We start from the raw sequence: 11796 nt of genomic DNA, 5'->3' as shown, positions 1-11796 counted from the left end.
GCACCACTGATCCTTTGCCGGAAAAAGCTGAACACCATCGCTTCCGGAAAACGTCGAACCGCTGCTTTCTGTTTCCTTATTTGGTTTCCTTGGACTATGAAACCTCTCTCACCTTCTTTCTCTTCTCTCCAAGCCAATCTTCTCTGTGAGTTTGTAAATTCATGTGTGCTTAACATCATTACCAGATTCTGTTGTATTTGAGAATTCTGCAAAAGAAAAAGAAAAATGGGATATAAGGACTTGGTACTGTCGTATTCGAATAAGATGCGGGTTGTTGAAGCCCCAGCAAGTGGAGGCGGTATCAGGTCACACCTCTCTCTCTCTGTTCCATTGATTCTTTGCTATTCAATTGTTGTTGTTGTTTTGTTGGTGGTGGTGTGGCTAAGGTTACTTAAATGAATAGTCATTTAAAACTCTCTCCATGATTCGCTACATGCTTGACTCATCTAATGATTGCTCCCATCTGCTCCTTAAAGATCTTCATACATTTTTGTTTTTGAGTGAGAGCTCTCCTTAACATGAATTTATTGATCATCAATGTTCCCATTCATTTTAACTTTCAGCCAGAACGAAAAGTTTAGCTATGGCTATGCGAGCTCAGCTGGAAAGAGATCATCAATGGAAGACTTTTTCGAAACAAGAATCGATGGTATCGATGGAGAAATCGTTGGTCTATTTGGAGTCTTTGATGGTATTCTTCTGTACCACCCATCTCTCATACCATTAGGAACGATCAAATCTGAGTAATCTTTCCTTGCAGGACATGGAGGAGCCGCAGCAGCTGAGTATTTGAAGCGTCATCTTTTCAGCAATCTTATCACTCATCCTAACTTCATTTCCGACACCAAATCTGCCATTGGTTTCTTTACTTCCCCTCTAATCTTCTTTTTTTTCCAACTTAATCATTGTTTGATCTATAAAACAGTTGCTTCGTTTTTTTTTTAATGTTTCCAGCTGATGCCTACAATCATACAGACTCTGAACTTCTCAAGTCAGAAAATAATCACACTATAGACGCTGGTTCCACTGCCTCTACTGCTATTCTCGTTCGTGATCGCTTACTTGTTGCAAACGTTGGTGATTCCAGAGCTGTTATCTGTAGAGCCGGAACTGGTACTATCTAAACTGAGATCTGTCATAACTTATGATAATGTGAATGTTTTTAAATGAGATGGTTCATGTGTTTTGTAGCCTTTGCTGTGTCAAGAGACCATAAACCTGATCAAAGCGATGAGCGTGAACGCATTGAGAATGCTGGTGGTTTTGTCATGTGGGCTGGTAATTAAAAGAAACTCTTAGAATTATTACTTCTCACTTTTTTCTTTTTTTATTTACTGCATTATAGTCCTGATTCCTAGAATGAATAGGGACTTGGAGAGTTGGAGGAGTTCTTGCAGTTTCTCGCTCCTTTGGTGATCGACTTCTTAAAGAGTATGTTATTGCTGACCCTGAGATCCAGGTACATATGATGACTTCACTTTCCTATCAACTCTATTACACATCTACTTGTGTTCAAAGTGTCATGTCTTCATTGCAGGAAGAGAAGATTGATGATTCTCTTGAGTTTCTGATCCTTGCCAGCGATGGACTTTGGGATGTTTTCTCTAATGAGGTTTGTCAATTTGACTTATTATGTCTTATATGAATGATGATGAGATAAAAGCTTGATTCCATCCTCTAATGGTCTTGCAGGAAGCTGTTGAAGTGGTGAAAGAGGTTGAAGATCCAGAGGAGTCAACCAAGAAACTTGTGGGAGAAGCAATAAAGAGAGGAAGTGCAGACAATATTACATGTGTAGTCGTACGTTTCCTGGAGAGCAAGAATGCTAATTCCAACGCAGATGCCAGCTCATCTCAGGAGATAGCAACCAACGGTCAAACCGTAGTTACAAGTGATGCAGAACACAATGTCTCAGCCAATGAAACCAATCAAGACCATACCGCAGTACTCAGCGACTTGGACCAAAAGCCAATTGCGGTTTCAGCAGCAGGACGCAGCGTTCCTTCTGAACAGAATGGTTTAGCCGGGGAAACTAATCAAGTTCCAAGCGAAATTCACCGCGGCTCAGAGCTTAAGAGCTCCTCCAAACAACCTTCTCAAGGGCACATCACAGTGCACAACTATATGGACGAGAGCGTTGCTAATCAGAAGGCTGTCATAGCTGAGAAAAAGGCGATTGCAGCAACCAACACCACTTCCTCAGAACAGAGCGGATCAATAGGTGAAAATAATCAAAAGCCAACCGCAGTTCACAGCGACTCCGCCACAAGCAAGTCAAGTAACGTCAACTCTAATCACTAACTAATCAAAATTTTGCCTCAGCCTAACTTCTCTCATCACTGTAAGTTTCTTTTCTTTGCTGTTTTTTTTTTGAAAAAAAAGTTCTAATACCAAATAATGTAATATTTCTTCTGCCTTGTAATAAACTTGTAAATCTTATGAAGTCTACATGTAAGAGACCCCAATATGATCTTTAGTCTCATGTTTAAGATCATTAACTCTACAAATATGCTGAAACGTTAGAATCAGATAAATGAAAATATAAAAACATTGCATAGACGAAAAAAACATGTTCAAAATCACATTATCATATATACAAGACATAAGTTACATATAACACCACACCACCCATTCTCTTCTACTCCCTCCCTCCCTCCACCATACCAACATCAACATAAACAAAACAACTCTTAAAAGAAAAAAGTTTGTTAAAACATTATTACTAAAACGACACCAAACAAAACCCACATCTTAAAAGAGTATCTCTCTCTCTCTCTCTCTCTCAGCAATCTCTAAAATGTAGGCACAAGACCAAACCCGCTAAAGATACCGCCATGACCAACAACCACGTCGTTGCTATCATTCGTATCCGTCCGCTTCGCAAACCTTCCCTTGATCCTCGGTCTCATCTCCGCGTACGCTTTCCTCGAAGCATACCTTATTGTCTTCTCGAACTTCCTGTTCTTCCTCTTCTCTCTGTACCTCATTACTCTCGCCTCTCTCTCCGCTGCCGTTAGCGGCACTGCCCTCTGAGTTCCCGGATCGGTTACACTGGTTGCAGCACCACCGTAAGGGTATGAAACGTCAGCTACTGAGCCACCATCTGGCACCACTCCCACTTCCAATGAGGATGACGACACCTGCTGTAACAAACAAAAAACCCTTGGATTAGTAACAACTCTTACAATAAAACGTTACTATAATCAAACAACTCAACGTGTTCCAAAAAAAAAAAAAAAAAAAATCAAACAACTCAACAATAATCCTTTATAAAGAGCCTAATTATTCTTGAACACTATTGAATAGTACATACTTAGTACTTGTTAACTTGTTAATTTATAACTAACTAAAAATAAACATTATAATCAGTAAAAAGTCGAGTGCAATTGAGATATAGTTTGATATTTAAATCATCGTATTCTAGATTAGGTTAGATATGTTGCATGCATACAACACATTATTCAATCACCCAATCATTAGTACCTATTAAACTAATATTTTAAGTGTCATTACAAGTGGTAACTACAAAGATCTAGACTTTTTTCTTATTAAAATATATTCTAAGTTGAATAAACAATTGGTTTTTCTTAACAGAATTAACGGAAACTAGCGGTTTCGGTTAATAAATAAATCAGAATTAATTGAAGCAAACCGGAGAAAGGATGCTTACGCTGTGGCTGATTGAGTTGTAACCGTAAGTGAAGCCTTTGGATCCTCCGGTGAAGTCAAGCTCGTAGCAGTTCTCGTTCACCGTCGCGACCTTAACCGTTCGATTCTCCACCGGAACCACGCCGTCGGTGCCGGAGCTGTTCTGCTCCTGCGTCTCCACCTTCGGATCAACCGTCCCGTAATCTAGATCCAGATCCGGGAACAGGTACTGCTGACCCGTGTTCATCTCCGGGCTATCTCCCGGCACCGCCTCAGCCGCCGTAGCCACCGCCGTCGTCGTCTTCGGATTCGGAAGCAGCCACGAGGCGGCCTCGTCCTCCTCCTCGCGGCTGGCGTTCCCGTCTAGATCGGAGAAGTAGCAGTCGTCGAGAAAATTCACGGCGGCGTGCTTGGCGGAGCCGTCGGAGTCGGAGACGGAGTCGTAGAAAGGCGTGACGGGGACGCGCTCGTGGCGGCGAGCCAGGGGGTTGGCGGAGTGGATGTCTCGGTCGCACGTGACGCAGAGAGCAGCCGCGTCGGCCTTGCACGTGACGTGAGCTGGCGCCTGCTCGCACACTTCGCACATCCACACGCGCGCGTGTCTCGACGCGAGCTTGTTCGCCGCGTGGACCTTCGAGTCGCAGCTGAGGCATAGAAACGCCGCGTCTGGACGGCAGTACAACGCCGCCGTTGCCGATTTGCATGAGTCGCAGAGCTTAGACGCCATTTCTCTCTCTCTCTACTTCTCTCTTTTCTCTGATCTCTCTCTCTCTATTTGTCACTCTGTCTTTGTGGTTGGTGATGATATGGCTTCACATGAGCTTGTCCATGAGTCTATCCATGTGGTCCCCATGAGTATCCACTTAGAACGAATGATAATGCGACACGTGGTGAAATCTTAGCCAAACAACATAATTCATACAAGGAAAATAAAAAGGAAATACTTGGGCATGAAAAGTTCTGACGATGCACGAAATGAGGTTTTGTCTTCTTTTCTCGTGTAATCATGCGTTCTCGCTCATCTACTTGTAATAATAATTCTGGACTTTCGACATTTGGCAACAGGTGTTTTTAATTGCAAATAATACGTAGCAAATTTGTCAATGGTTTTTAAAAGAGAGAGTTGTAAACTTTCATATAAAAAGATTGGTCATTTTGCTATAAATTCAAATGAATGTGAATAAGCATATGGGATTTGATGCGTTCCACTTGGAGTCTATGGACCACCACGAAGCTAGCCATAAATGGAGACGATACCGTGACAAAGGTGTAGAAAAAAGTATAAGTTAGGCCGGTGGGTAGGTTGGTCAATAATGGGCTTTTATGAGTATTTAATTGGGCCTAATGGTTTTAGTAATAGTGCCCTTTTCTGTGTTACTGGTATATTGTGTGTATTTTTCGGTTCACTTACTGGCCCATTAGAACAAAAAAAAAAACTATTCCCAAATTACAAGAAGTCACAAAACCATTTAAACTCAACGGTATCAACGATGTAATATTTTTTTGAGGCTTGAGACCATAAATGTAATATTAATTTCATCTCAAATAATACTTAATTATGTGATTTATAAACTTTGTATATAATTTTTTTTAGTTGAGTCAATTATACTTAGTATTTAATCTATATGAGTTTTTCGATGGTTTCAGCGTTGCTAAGCGAGTGCAGTTCGAATCCGACTAAGATATTTCTAACGCGTGGACACCGGTGATTTAATATTCTTTTGCGTAAGAATGGTTTACCATTTTTTTTTTTTGTTCGCAGGTTGTACGCATACCAAACCCTCAAAAAAAAAATCTGAAACCGTCCGAATGATATCATAAAAAATGTGGAAGTCTCTCCCTCTCTCTGTTGGAAGTTGATTAAATGAAGTGCAATAAATACGATGATGCAGCATAGTCTCATCGCCGCGTCAGGCTAATAGAGCTATAAACTCATACAACTGTTCCAAAATAAATGAAAGACACTTTGTACTCCTTCAAAACCAGTGTCGTGACACTTGTCATGGTCTCTTTTTCAATGTACTTTCCGCCAACCGATACAGCATGCCGACGGCAGAAAACCATGGGAGTCTGAGTCAATCAATAAATAATAGTATATGATTACGAGCATGATGATCGTATCGTACTTGCTCTTGTACTTTCCTAGAACAAATTTACCTCAATCTACTAAAATCATTTTTCCGAATATAAAAATGAACAATTGTCAATAATAGCAATTTTTAAAGTTTATGTCTCAAAAATAGCACTAGAAGGAGAAAGTCACAAAAATGACATTCATTAAAGGGTAAAATATTCATAATACCCTTGGTTTAAAATTAAATAAACAAACAAAAATAAATAAAAATAAATAAAATAAAAATAAAAAAAAAAATGAAATTTTTTTTTTATAGTTTCAGATTATATGTTTTCAGATTCGAAATTTTTATAAACTTTTTTTGAAATTTTTTTTTGAAATTTTTTTTTTTTCAAATTTTTTTTTTATAATTTAAAAATACTTTTTGAAACTATTTTTAAAATTTTTTATTTTTTATTTTAGTATTTATTTTTTATAAATTTTAAACTCTAATTCCAAAACCTCACCCCTTAACTCTAAACCTTAAGGTTTGGATTAATTAACCCAAGGGGGTATAAGTGTATATTTACCTCTTTAATAAAACCTATTTTTGTGACTTTGAGCATTGAGTGCTACTTTGGGAACAAAAACTTGGTTTGGTGTTATCCTAGTCTTTTTTTCTATAAAAATAATTCAAAGGAAAAATTAGATTAACAAAATAAACAGATGCTATTTTTGTTGATTCAACAGCTCTTTCTTTTGTTATGTACAAAAACATAAGAATTATGAATTCATAACAGTGATAATTTGCATATTTTGTTCTTTTTTTCTTTTGGCCTACCTGAAATTATCTTATAGTGAAATATTTTCATACCGACATATATACAAAGAAACCCGAAAATATGTCAAACTCTTGTTCACATTTACTAATCTAATTAAGCTTTACAATATGATGGTCGAGAAAAACAGAGGAAAATAATCCCAACAACAACCAAAAAAAAAGGAACAAAACAGAGGGCGAGAGAAACGCCAAAATAAAAACAATCTCGAGTACAGAGCTCACTGGTTTCCTTCGTCAGAAGAAAACAATGACGCTTTTATTCCTGTGGATTCTCCATTTTGCCCTTCTTTATCCTCCGTAATTACGCATTCTAGGCTTGACACGCAAGTCTTGGCCGCGACAGGTGTGGCCAAGAAGGTTGGTTTGTTATGTCCAGCCATGATCACAAGTATCTTCTCCTCGAAAACCTTTGCAGTTACCTTTTCATCAGTCTCCGTCTGTTTCTCGCTGTCTGTCCGCCGTGAGAGTGACCAGTAGGAGCAGGCGAGTAACAAGAGAGCAAAGGCTATGAGTCCAAGCATCGCGGCTAAACCACCGAATAGGTAAGGGACTGGTGTACGCCATGGATGCCTTGTCTGAGACTCCACTATTGTTGACATCTTGTGATCTGTTATGTTTGGAAAATTCCTCATTGTTTTCTTTTTTCTGCTGAAAATTTGTAAATGTTTCTTTTGTTAACTGAGAGGCTAGTTTGATTTGCTTGGAGTGGTTTACAGTTGATTTATAGCACTGGCAGAGTAAGAGAGAGAGTGTGAGAGGTGTAAAATTTTGTACAAAATGTCATTTCTGTTTTTTCCTTTTTAATTATAAAAAAAATTAAAGGTAAGTTGGTCACGGAATCTCCATGATACGTTACGTTGCTTTGATCATGCACCAAGTTCGAAGATATTTTAACAATGTGTGTTTTGCATTTAGGTGTATACCTTCTTTTTTTTTTTTTTTTTTTTTTTTTTTTTAATTCAAATTTAAAGGAACTGATTACAAGCATAGATCACCTACCTTTCCTACCTTTAACCTTGCAAACCAGAGGGGAGACTATACCAGAGACTTAACAATGCCCTAAAAAAAACTTAACCAAGAACCTAAAAAAGTAAGAGAAAGACTGTTAGTGGTCCTCATGTCTCGAGACAGTGGGTCAAGCCTTAGCCTTAGAGTTTGCTTGATGTCCTGAATGATTGCCTGCGGAGGTCTGCATAAGCTCGTATGCAACCGAGAGTTTCTTTCCTTCCAAACCATGTATATAACTGCTTGAAAGATGAACTTGACTATAAGAAGAATATTTGTATCTGATGTAGAGTCCTTCAACCATCTCAGACAGTCCTCAAACAAGGTAGGAGGTGTTAGATGGAGGCGAGAACAAAAGTAATGCCAGATCTCAGAGCTGTACACGCAGTCAAAAAATAAGTGTTGCCTGCACTCATCATTTCCCACGCACAGAAGGCAGTTTGGTTGTACATCGACCCCCCAACCCCGCAGCCTATCCCTCGTTGCTAGCCTGTTCCATACCACTAGCCAGGATATAAATGCATGCTTAGGAACTCTCCCTTTGAACCATACTTGAGAATGCTAAAAGACCGGAGGGTTTGGAGGGTGAAGAGTAAGCCATGTTCTAGCCGTAGAGAAGGTAGTTGAAGGGGAATCATTTTCCATTCTCCACAGGTAAGTATCATCATTAGATGACTGCACTATAGGTAGAAGAGATGGTAAGCATTGCTTTAATAGTGTAATGATGCAGTTCCTGCTGCGAAAGGAACTCAGCCACCACTCACCATTCGTAATCGCCTCCGCCACTGTCGCTTCCAAGTGCAAACCCGAGACTGCAGGACCTCTTGTTCCAGTAAGATGTATCAAAGGTCCAAGATCCGTCCAATTGTCATGCCAAAAGCTAGCAGTTAACCCCGAACCAATTTCGCACACAATAAAGGGTCTAGCCACTGCTCTCAACTTGCATAACTTCTTCCATAACCAACTGTCTCCTCTACGAGGCTCCAATTTCCAGAAGTTGTCGGATCCAATCTTATTTATCCTCATCCACGAGACCCACAGGGATCCTCCCGCAGCAAATAACAACCAAATTAACTTCAAAGCCAAGACCTGGTTCCAATCTGGCAACCTCTTTAGCCCCAAACCTCCCTCATCTTTAGGAGTGCAAACTGTTATCCAGTTTATTTTTGCACCCTTAGCAGACTGAGGAGCTCCATTCCAGAGAAAAGCATTGCACATTCTCTCAAGTATCCTTATGCACTCATTTGGGAGAATAAATATTGAACACCAGAAGGTAATAGTTGAGTAAATGACTGCCTGAATTAATTGGAACCTCCCCGCAAAGGATAGATGCTTGACTGTCCAAGAGTTAAACCTCGCTTCTATCTTATCAAGCAGCGGTTTAAAGTCGGATTTCTTCATTTTCTTTGCAGAAAGCGGAACTCCGAGATACCTAACAGGTAGAGCTCCTTGCTTAATCCCCGTAGCTTCAGCCAGCTCTTGACACAGAGAGTGACTACCTCCATCAATCAGCAATTCTGTCTTATCTCTATTAACGCTGAGGCCTGATAATTGTTTGAACTCCTCAAGTATTTCCAGAACCCCCCTCAAAGATTCCTCCGATCCATCGAAAAAACCAAAACGTCATCGGCAAAACTCAAATGTGTTATGAGAGGAGCTTCACACGACGGGTAAGGTTTGAACCGGTTATTTCGAGCTCCCTGATCCAACATTTTGGACAACACGTCCATCGCTAGGACAAAGAGCAGAGATGAGACTGGATCACCCTGTCTAAGTCCCTTTTTTCCTTGGAAATATCCGTGAAGCTCTCCATTAACCACCACGCTAAAGGAGGTTGTAGTAATACACTCCTTTATCCATCCAATTAACTCATCAGGAAGCTCATAAGCTTTGAGCAGGTTTAGCAAGAACTCCCAATTTAAGTTATCATAATCTTTAGCTAGATCAATCTTCAGACATCCTCGAGAAACTCTTCCTTTAACATGGAAATCAGTGACTAACTCAGAAGCCAACAGAACGTTCTCACACAACAATCGGCCTTGAATAAATCCCACTTGATTCCTCTGAACCACTTCCTCAATAAAGAGCTTAATCTTCTTCTTTAAAACCCTCGCAATCACCTTATAAATGGTGGAGCACAAAGATATTGGTCTGAAAAGGGTCAACTTATCAGCTCCAATGATTTTTGGAATTAAGGCTATGGCTGTGGCATTGAATTTCCTCAACATTCTACCGCCCACAAAAAACTCTTTCACAGCTGCTAAAACTTCACTGCCTACGACATTCCAGGCTTCCCAGAAGAACTCTGCGGGAAACCCATCAGGCCCCAGCGCCTTACTCTTGAACATAGACATTAGCGTTGTTGTGATTTCCTCAGCACTGGGTAGACGGCACAGACTCTCTTTCAACTCTTCTGGGCAACGATATCTCATCAGAATCTGGAGATCATTCACTGAAGGAGGAGATGTACTGAGAGAGACTGAACCAAGAAGATGATGGAAATAAGAGACTACCATATCTTTAACCTGAGCTTTGTTGGTGACCTTTATCCCTGCCTCATCTATTAAGAATCTGATCGCATTCCTTGCTTGATGAGCGAGAGCCGCTTTAAAGAAGAACTTAGTATTCGGATCACCATCCTTTAACCATCTGATCCTTGACTTAATCTTGAAAAAAATCTGCAGCGCTGAATCAAGGAACTTCCACTTTTTCCGGGCTACAAACTCTCTTCTAAAGAGAGACTCCGTCGGGTTCACCAGCATTTCACTCTGAATATCCTGAAGTTCTTCCATAGCAAGCTTAGTCTTTTGCTGAATGTTACCAAATCCAACTCTATGAAGCCTCCTACAGACTTGTTTGACTGCTTTCAATCTCTGACCCAAAGAGAACAGCTCTGAACCAACAGCAATCTCCTTTTGCCAAGCAGCTAGAACCTGATCTAGAAACTGAGGGTGAGTAGATAAGAATGAGAAATACTTGAAACTGATCTTTCGGCTTTCAGACACCGTGAGAAGATCCACCACACATGGCGCATGATCTGATTCTCCTGGAGCTTCAAACTGAGCCACTACATCTGGAAATGTCTCCCTCCAAGTTTCATTCCCTACCGCTCTGTCTAGCTTTCGAATGATTGGATCATCTGGCCTATTGTTGGACCAAGTAAAATAGATACCCCTCGATTCAAGATCTTCTAACTCAGACTGTACTAGACAATCCCGCAGCTCATCCATACCTCGGACCGGTAAGTCATAAGGAAGAATGGAGAAGTGCTCTGTTGCATTAAGAATCTGATTAAAATCCCCGAGAATAAGCAGCGGTCTGTCCTTGACCAGGTGATGACTCGATAAGCTTACTATCTCCTCCCACAACCTTCTTCTCTGACCCTCCGTATTATAGGCATAGACAAAACCCACTGTTAGCGACACCTGCGTAGTCGGATAAAAGACGCCACAGACCATCATTTGTTCTGACTTCTTGAACACCACCACTGATAACGACTGCTCCCAGACAATCCAAATCCTGCCACCCTCCACCTCTGAGTAATTACTAGCATAACTCCACCCTCGAAATAAATCTTGCATCAATGCAGCTGAATTTTTTTCTGCTACATGAGTCTCAACAAAAGCACCTACTGAGTACCCCAAATTATTTAACCAACTTCTAATAGTATTCTGCCGACCACTACTATTTAACCCCCTAACATTCCAAGAAAAAATCTTCATATTTACAGGGTAGAAGACCGACTTGCGGTTAGAGAGGAATTTTTCTCCCCGAGGAAGATCCCCAGGTCCGAACCGAGGAGGCCTCCTTGTAAGGTTGTTCCATGAGAGATGAACGCCATAACTCCTGCCTAATGGCTTTGCGGACAGCCTTTGGATGTTTGAACCACATTCGTTCATCCTCTTCAGGGTCACCACCAGGAGGAGAATCCGGTTCAGACACCTTCTCTTCTGCCTTACCTTGTTGCAGATCCTCCTCAAGACCCACTGCATCAGTGTCTTCTGGAGGTACTGCATCGATCTCTTTCGTACTACTCATAGCCAGGGAAAGCGACTGTGACTCAGGGCTTATATCCCCCTTTTTTTGACTCCCTTCTTGGACATCCTGAGTTTGCTCAATCTCTGACAATGGCGGTGTACTTTGCGCACGAGACCGTGATCTACCCCTCCGTTTGGACTTCTTTTTTCTTTCCTTTGATTCAGAAAGATCACTCTTCTCTGGCAAAGACTCACTGCTAGCTTGGATAGCA

General features: G+C 40.7%; 3 protein-coding genes across 4 annotated transcripts; 1 reads left to right on the top strand and 2 right to left on the bottom strand.

The window, feature by feature from the left end:
- The first annotated feature begins 5 nt into the window (after positions 1 to 5).
- Positions 6 to 2839, top strand: LOC106348506 (probable protein phosphatase 2C 71). Its single transcript, XM_013788257.3, has 8 exons — positions 6 to 305; positions 564 to 691; positions 761 to 859; positions 955 to 1113; positions 1192 to 1278; positions 1368 to 1459; positions 1538 to 1612; positions 1693 to 2839. The coding sequence occupies exons 1-8, from the start codon at positions 226 to 228 to the stop codon at positions 2299 to 2301; spliced, it is 1329 nt and encodes a 442-aa protein (XP_013643711.2). The 5' UTR covers positions 6 to 225; the 3' UTR covers positions 2302 to 2839.
- LOC106348507 (zinc finger protein CONSTANS-LIKE 4) lies at positions 2571 to 4454 on the bottom strand. Of its 2 annotated transcripts, none has more exons than XM_022687675.2 (2): positions 3671 to 4454; positions 2571 to 3140 (listed from the first exon to the last, which is right to left on the bottom strand). In XM_022687675.2, the coding sequence occupies exons 1-2, from the start codon at positions 4373 to 4375 to the stop codon at positions 2793 to 2795; spliced, it is 1053 nt and encodes a 350-aa protein (XP_022543396.2). In that variant the 5' UTR covers positions 4376 to 4454; the 3' UTR covers positions 2571 to 2792. The 2 variants fall into 2 exon arrangements, with proteins under 2 accessions (XP_022543396.2, XP_013643712.2); XM_013788258.3 differs by having other exon boundaries at positions 2571 to 3143; positions 3671 to 4449.
- Positions 4455 to 6602: 2148 nt separating this feature from the next.
- LOC106352092 (protein GLUTAMINE DUMPER 5-like) lies at positions 6603 to 7311 on the bottom strand. The gene has a single exon (XM_013791770.3). It carries the CDS (start codon positions 7172 to 7174, stop codon positions 6761 to 6763), a length of 414 nt encoding a protein of 137 aa, XP_013647224.2. The 5' UTR covers positions 7175 to 7311; the 3' UTR covers positions 6603 to 6760.
- Positions 7312 to 11796: the final 4485 nt, after the last annotated feature.

The sequence above is a fragment of the Brassica napus genome, chromosome A6 (genome assembly GCF_020379485.1).
Source record: "Brassica napus cultivar Da-Ae chromosome A6, Da-Ae, whole genome shotgun sequence".
Classification (NCBI taxonomy): Eukaryota; Viridiplantae; Streptophyta; class Magnoliopsida; order Brassicales; family Brassicaceae; genus Brassica; species Brassica napus.
This window is presented reverse-complemented; position numbering and strand designations above follow the sequence as displayed.

What these genes read in the sequence shown, in the direction of transcription:
- LOC106348506 (XM_013788257.3), top strand. Translation starts at nt 226, where the DNA reads ATGGGATATAAGGACTTGGTACTGTCGTATTCGAATAAGATGCGGGTT. An exon ending in CGACACCAAATCTGCCATTG is followed by an intron (nt 860 to 954) that starts GTTTCTTTACTT and finishes TAATGTTTCCAG; the next exon opens with CTGATGCCTACAATCATACA. An exon ending in TGGTTTTGTCATGTGGGCTG is followed by an intron (nt 1,279 to 1,367) that starts GTAATTAAAAGA and finishes TAGAATGAATAG; the next exon opens with GGACTTGGAGAGTTGGAGGA.
- LOC106348507 (XM_013788258.3), bottom strand. Translation starts at nt 4,375, where the DNA reads ATGGCGTCTAAGCTCTGCGACTCATGCAAATCGGCAACGGCGGCGTTG. An exon ending in ACAACTCAATCAGCCACAGC is followed by an intron (nt 3,144 to 3,670) that starts GTAAGCATCCTT and finishes TGTTTGTTACAG; the next exon opens with CAGGTGTCGTCATCCTCATT.
- LOC106352092 (XM_013791770.3), bottom strand. Translation starts at nt 7,174, where the DNA reads ATGAGGAATTTTCCAAACATAACAGATCACAAGATGTCAACAATAGTG.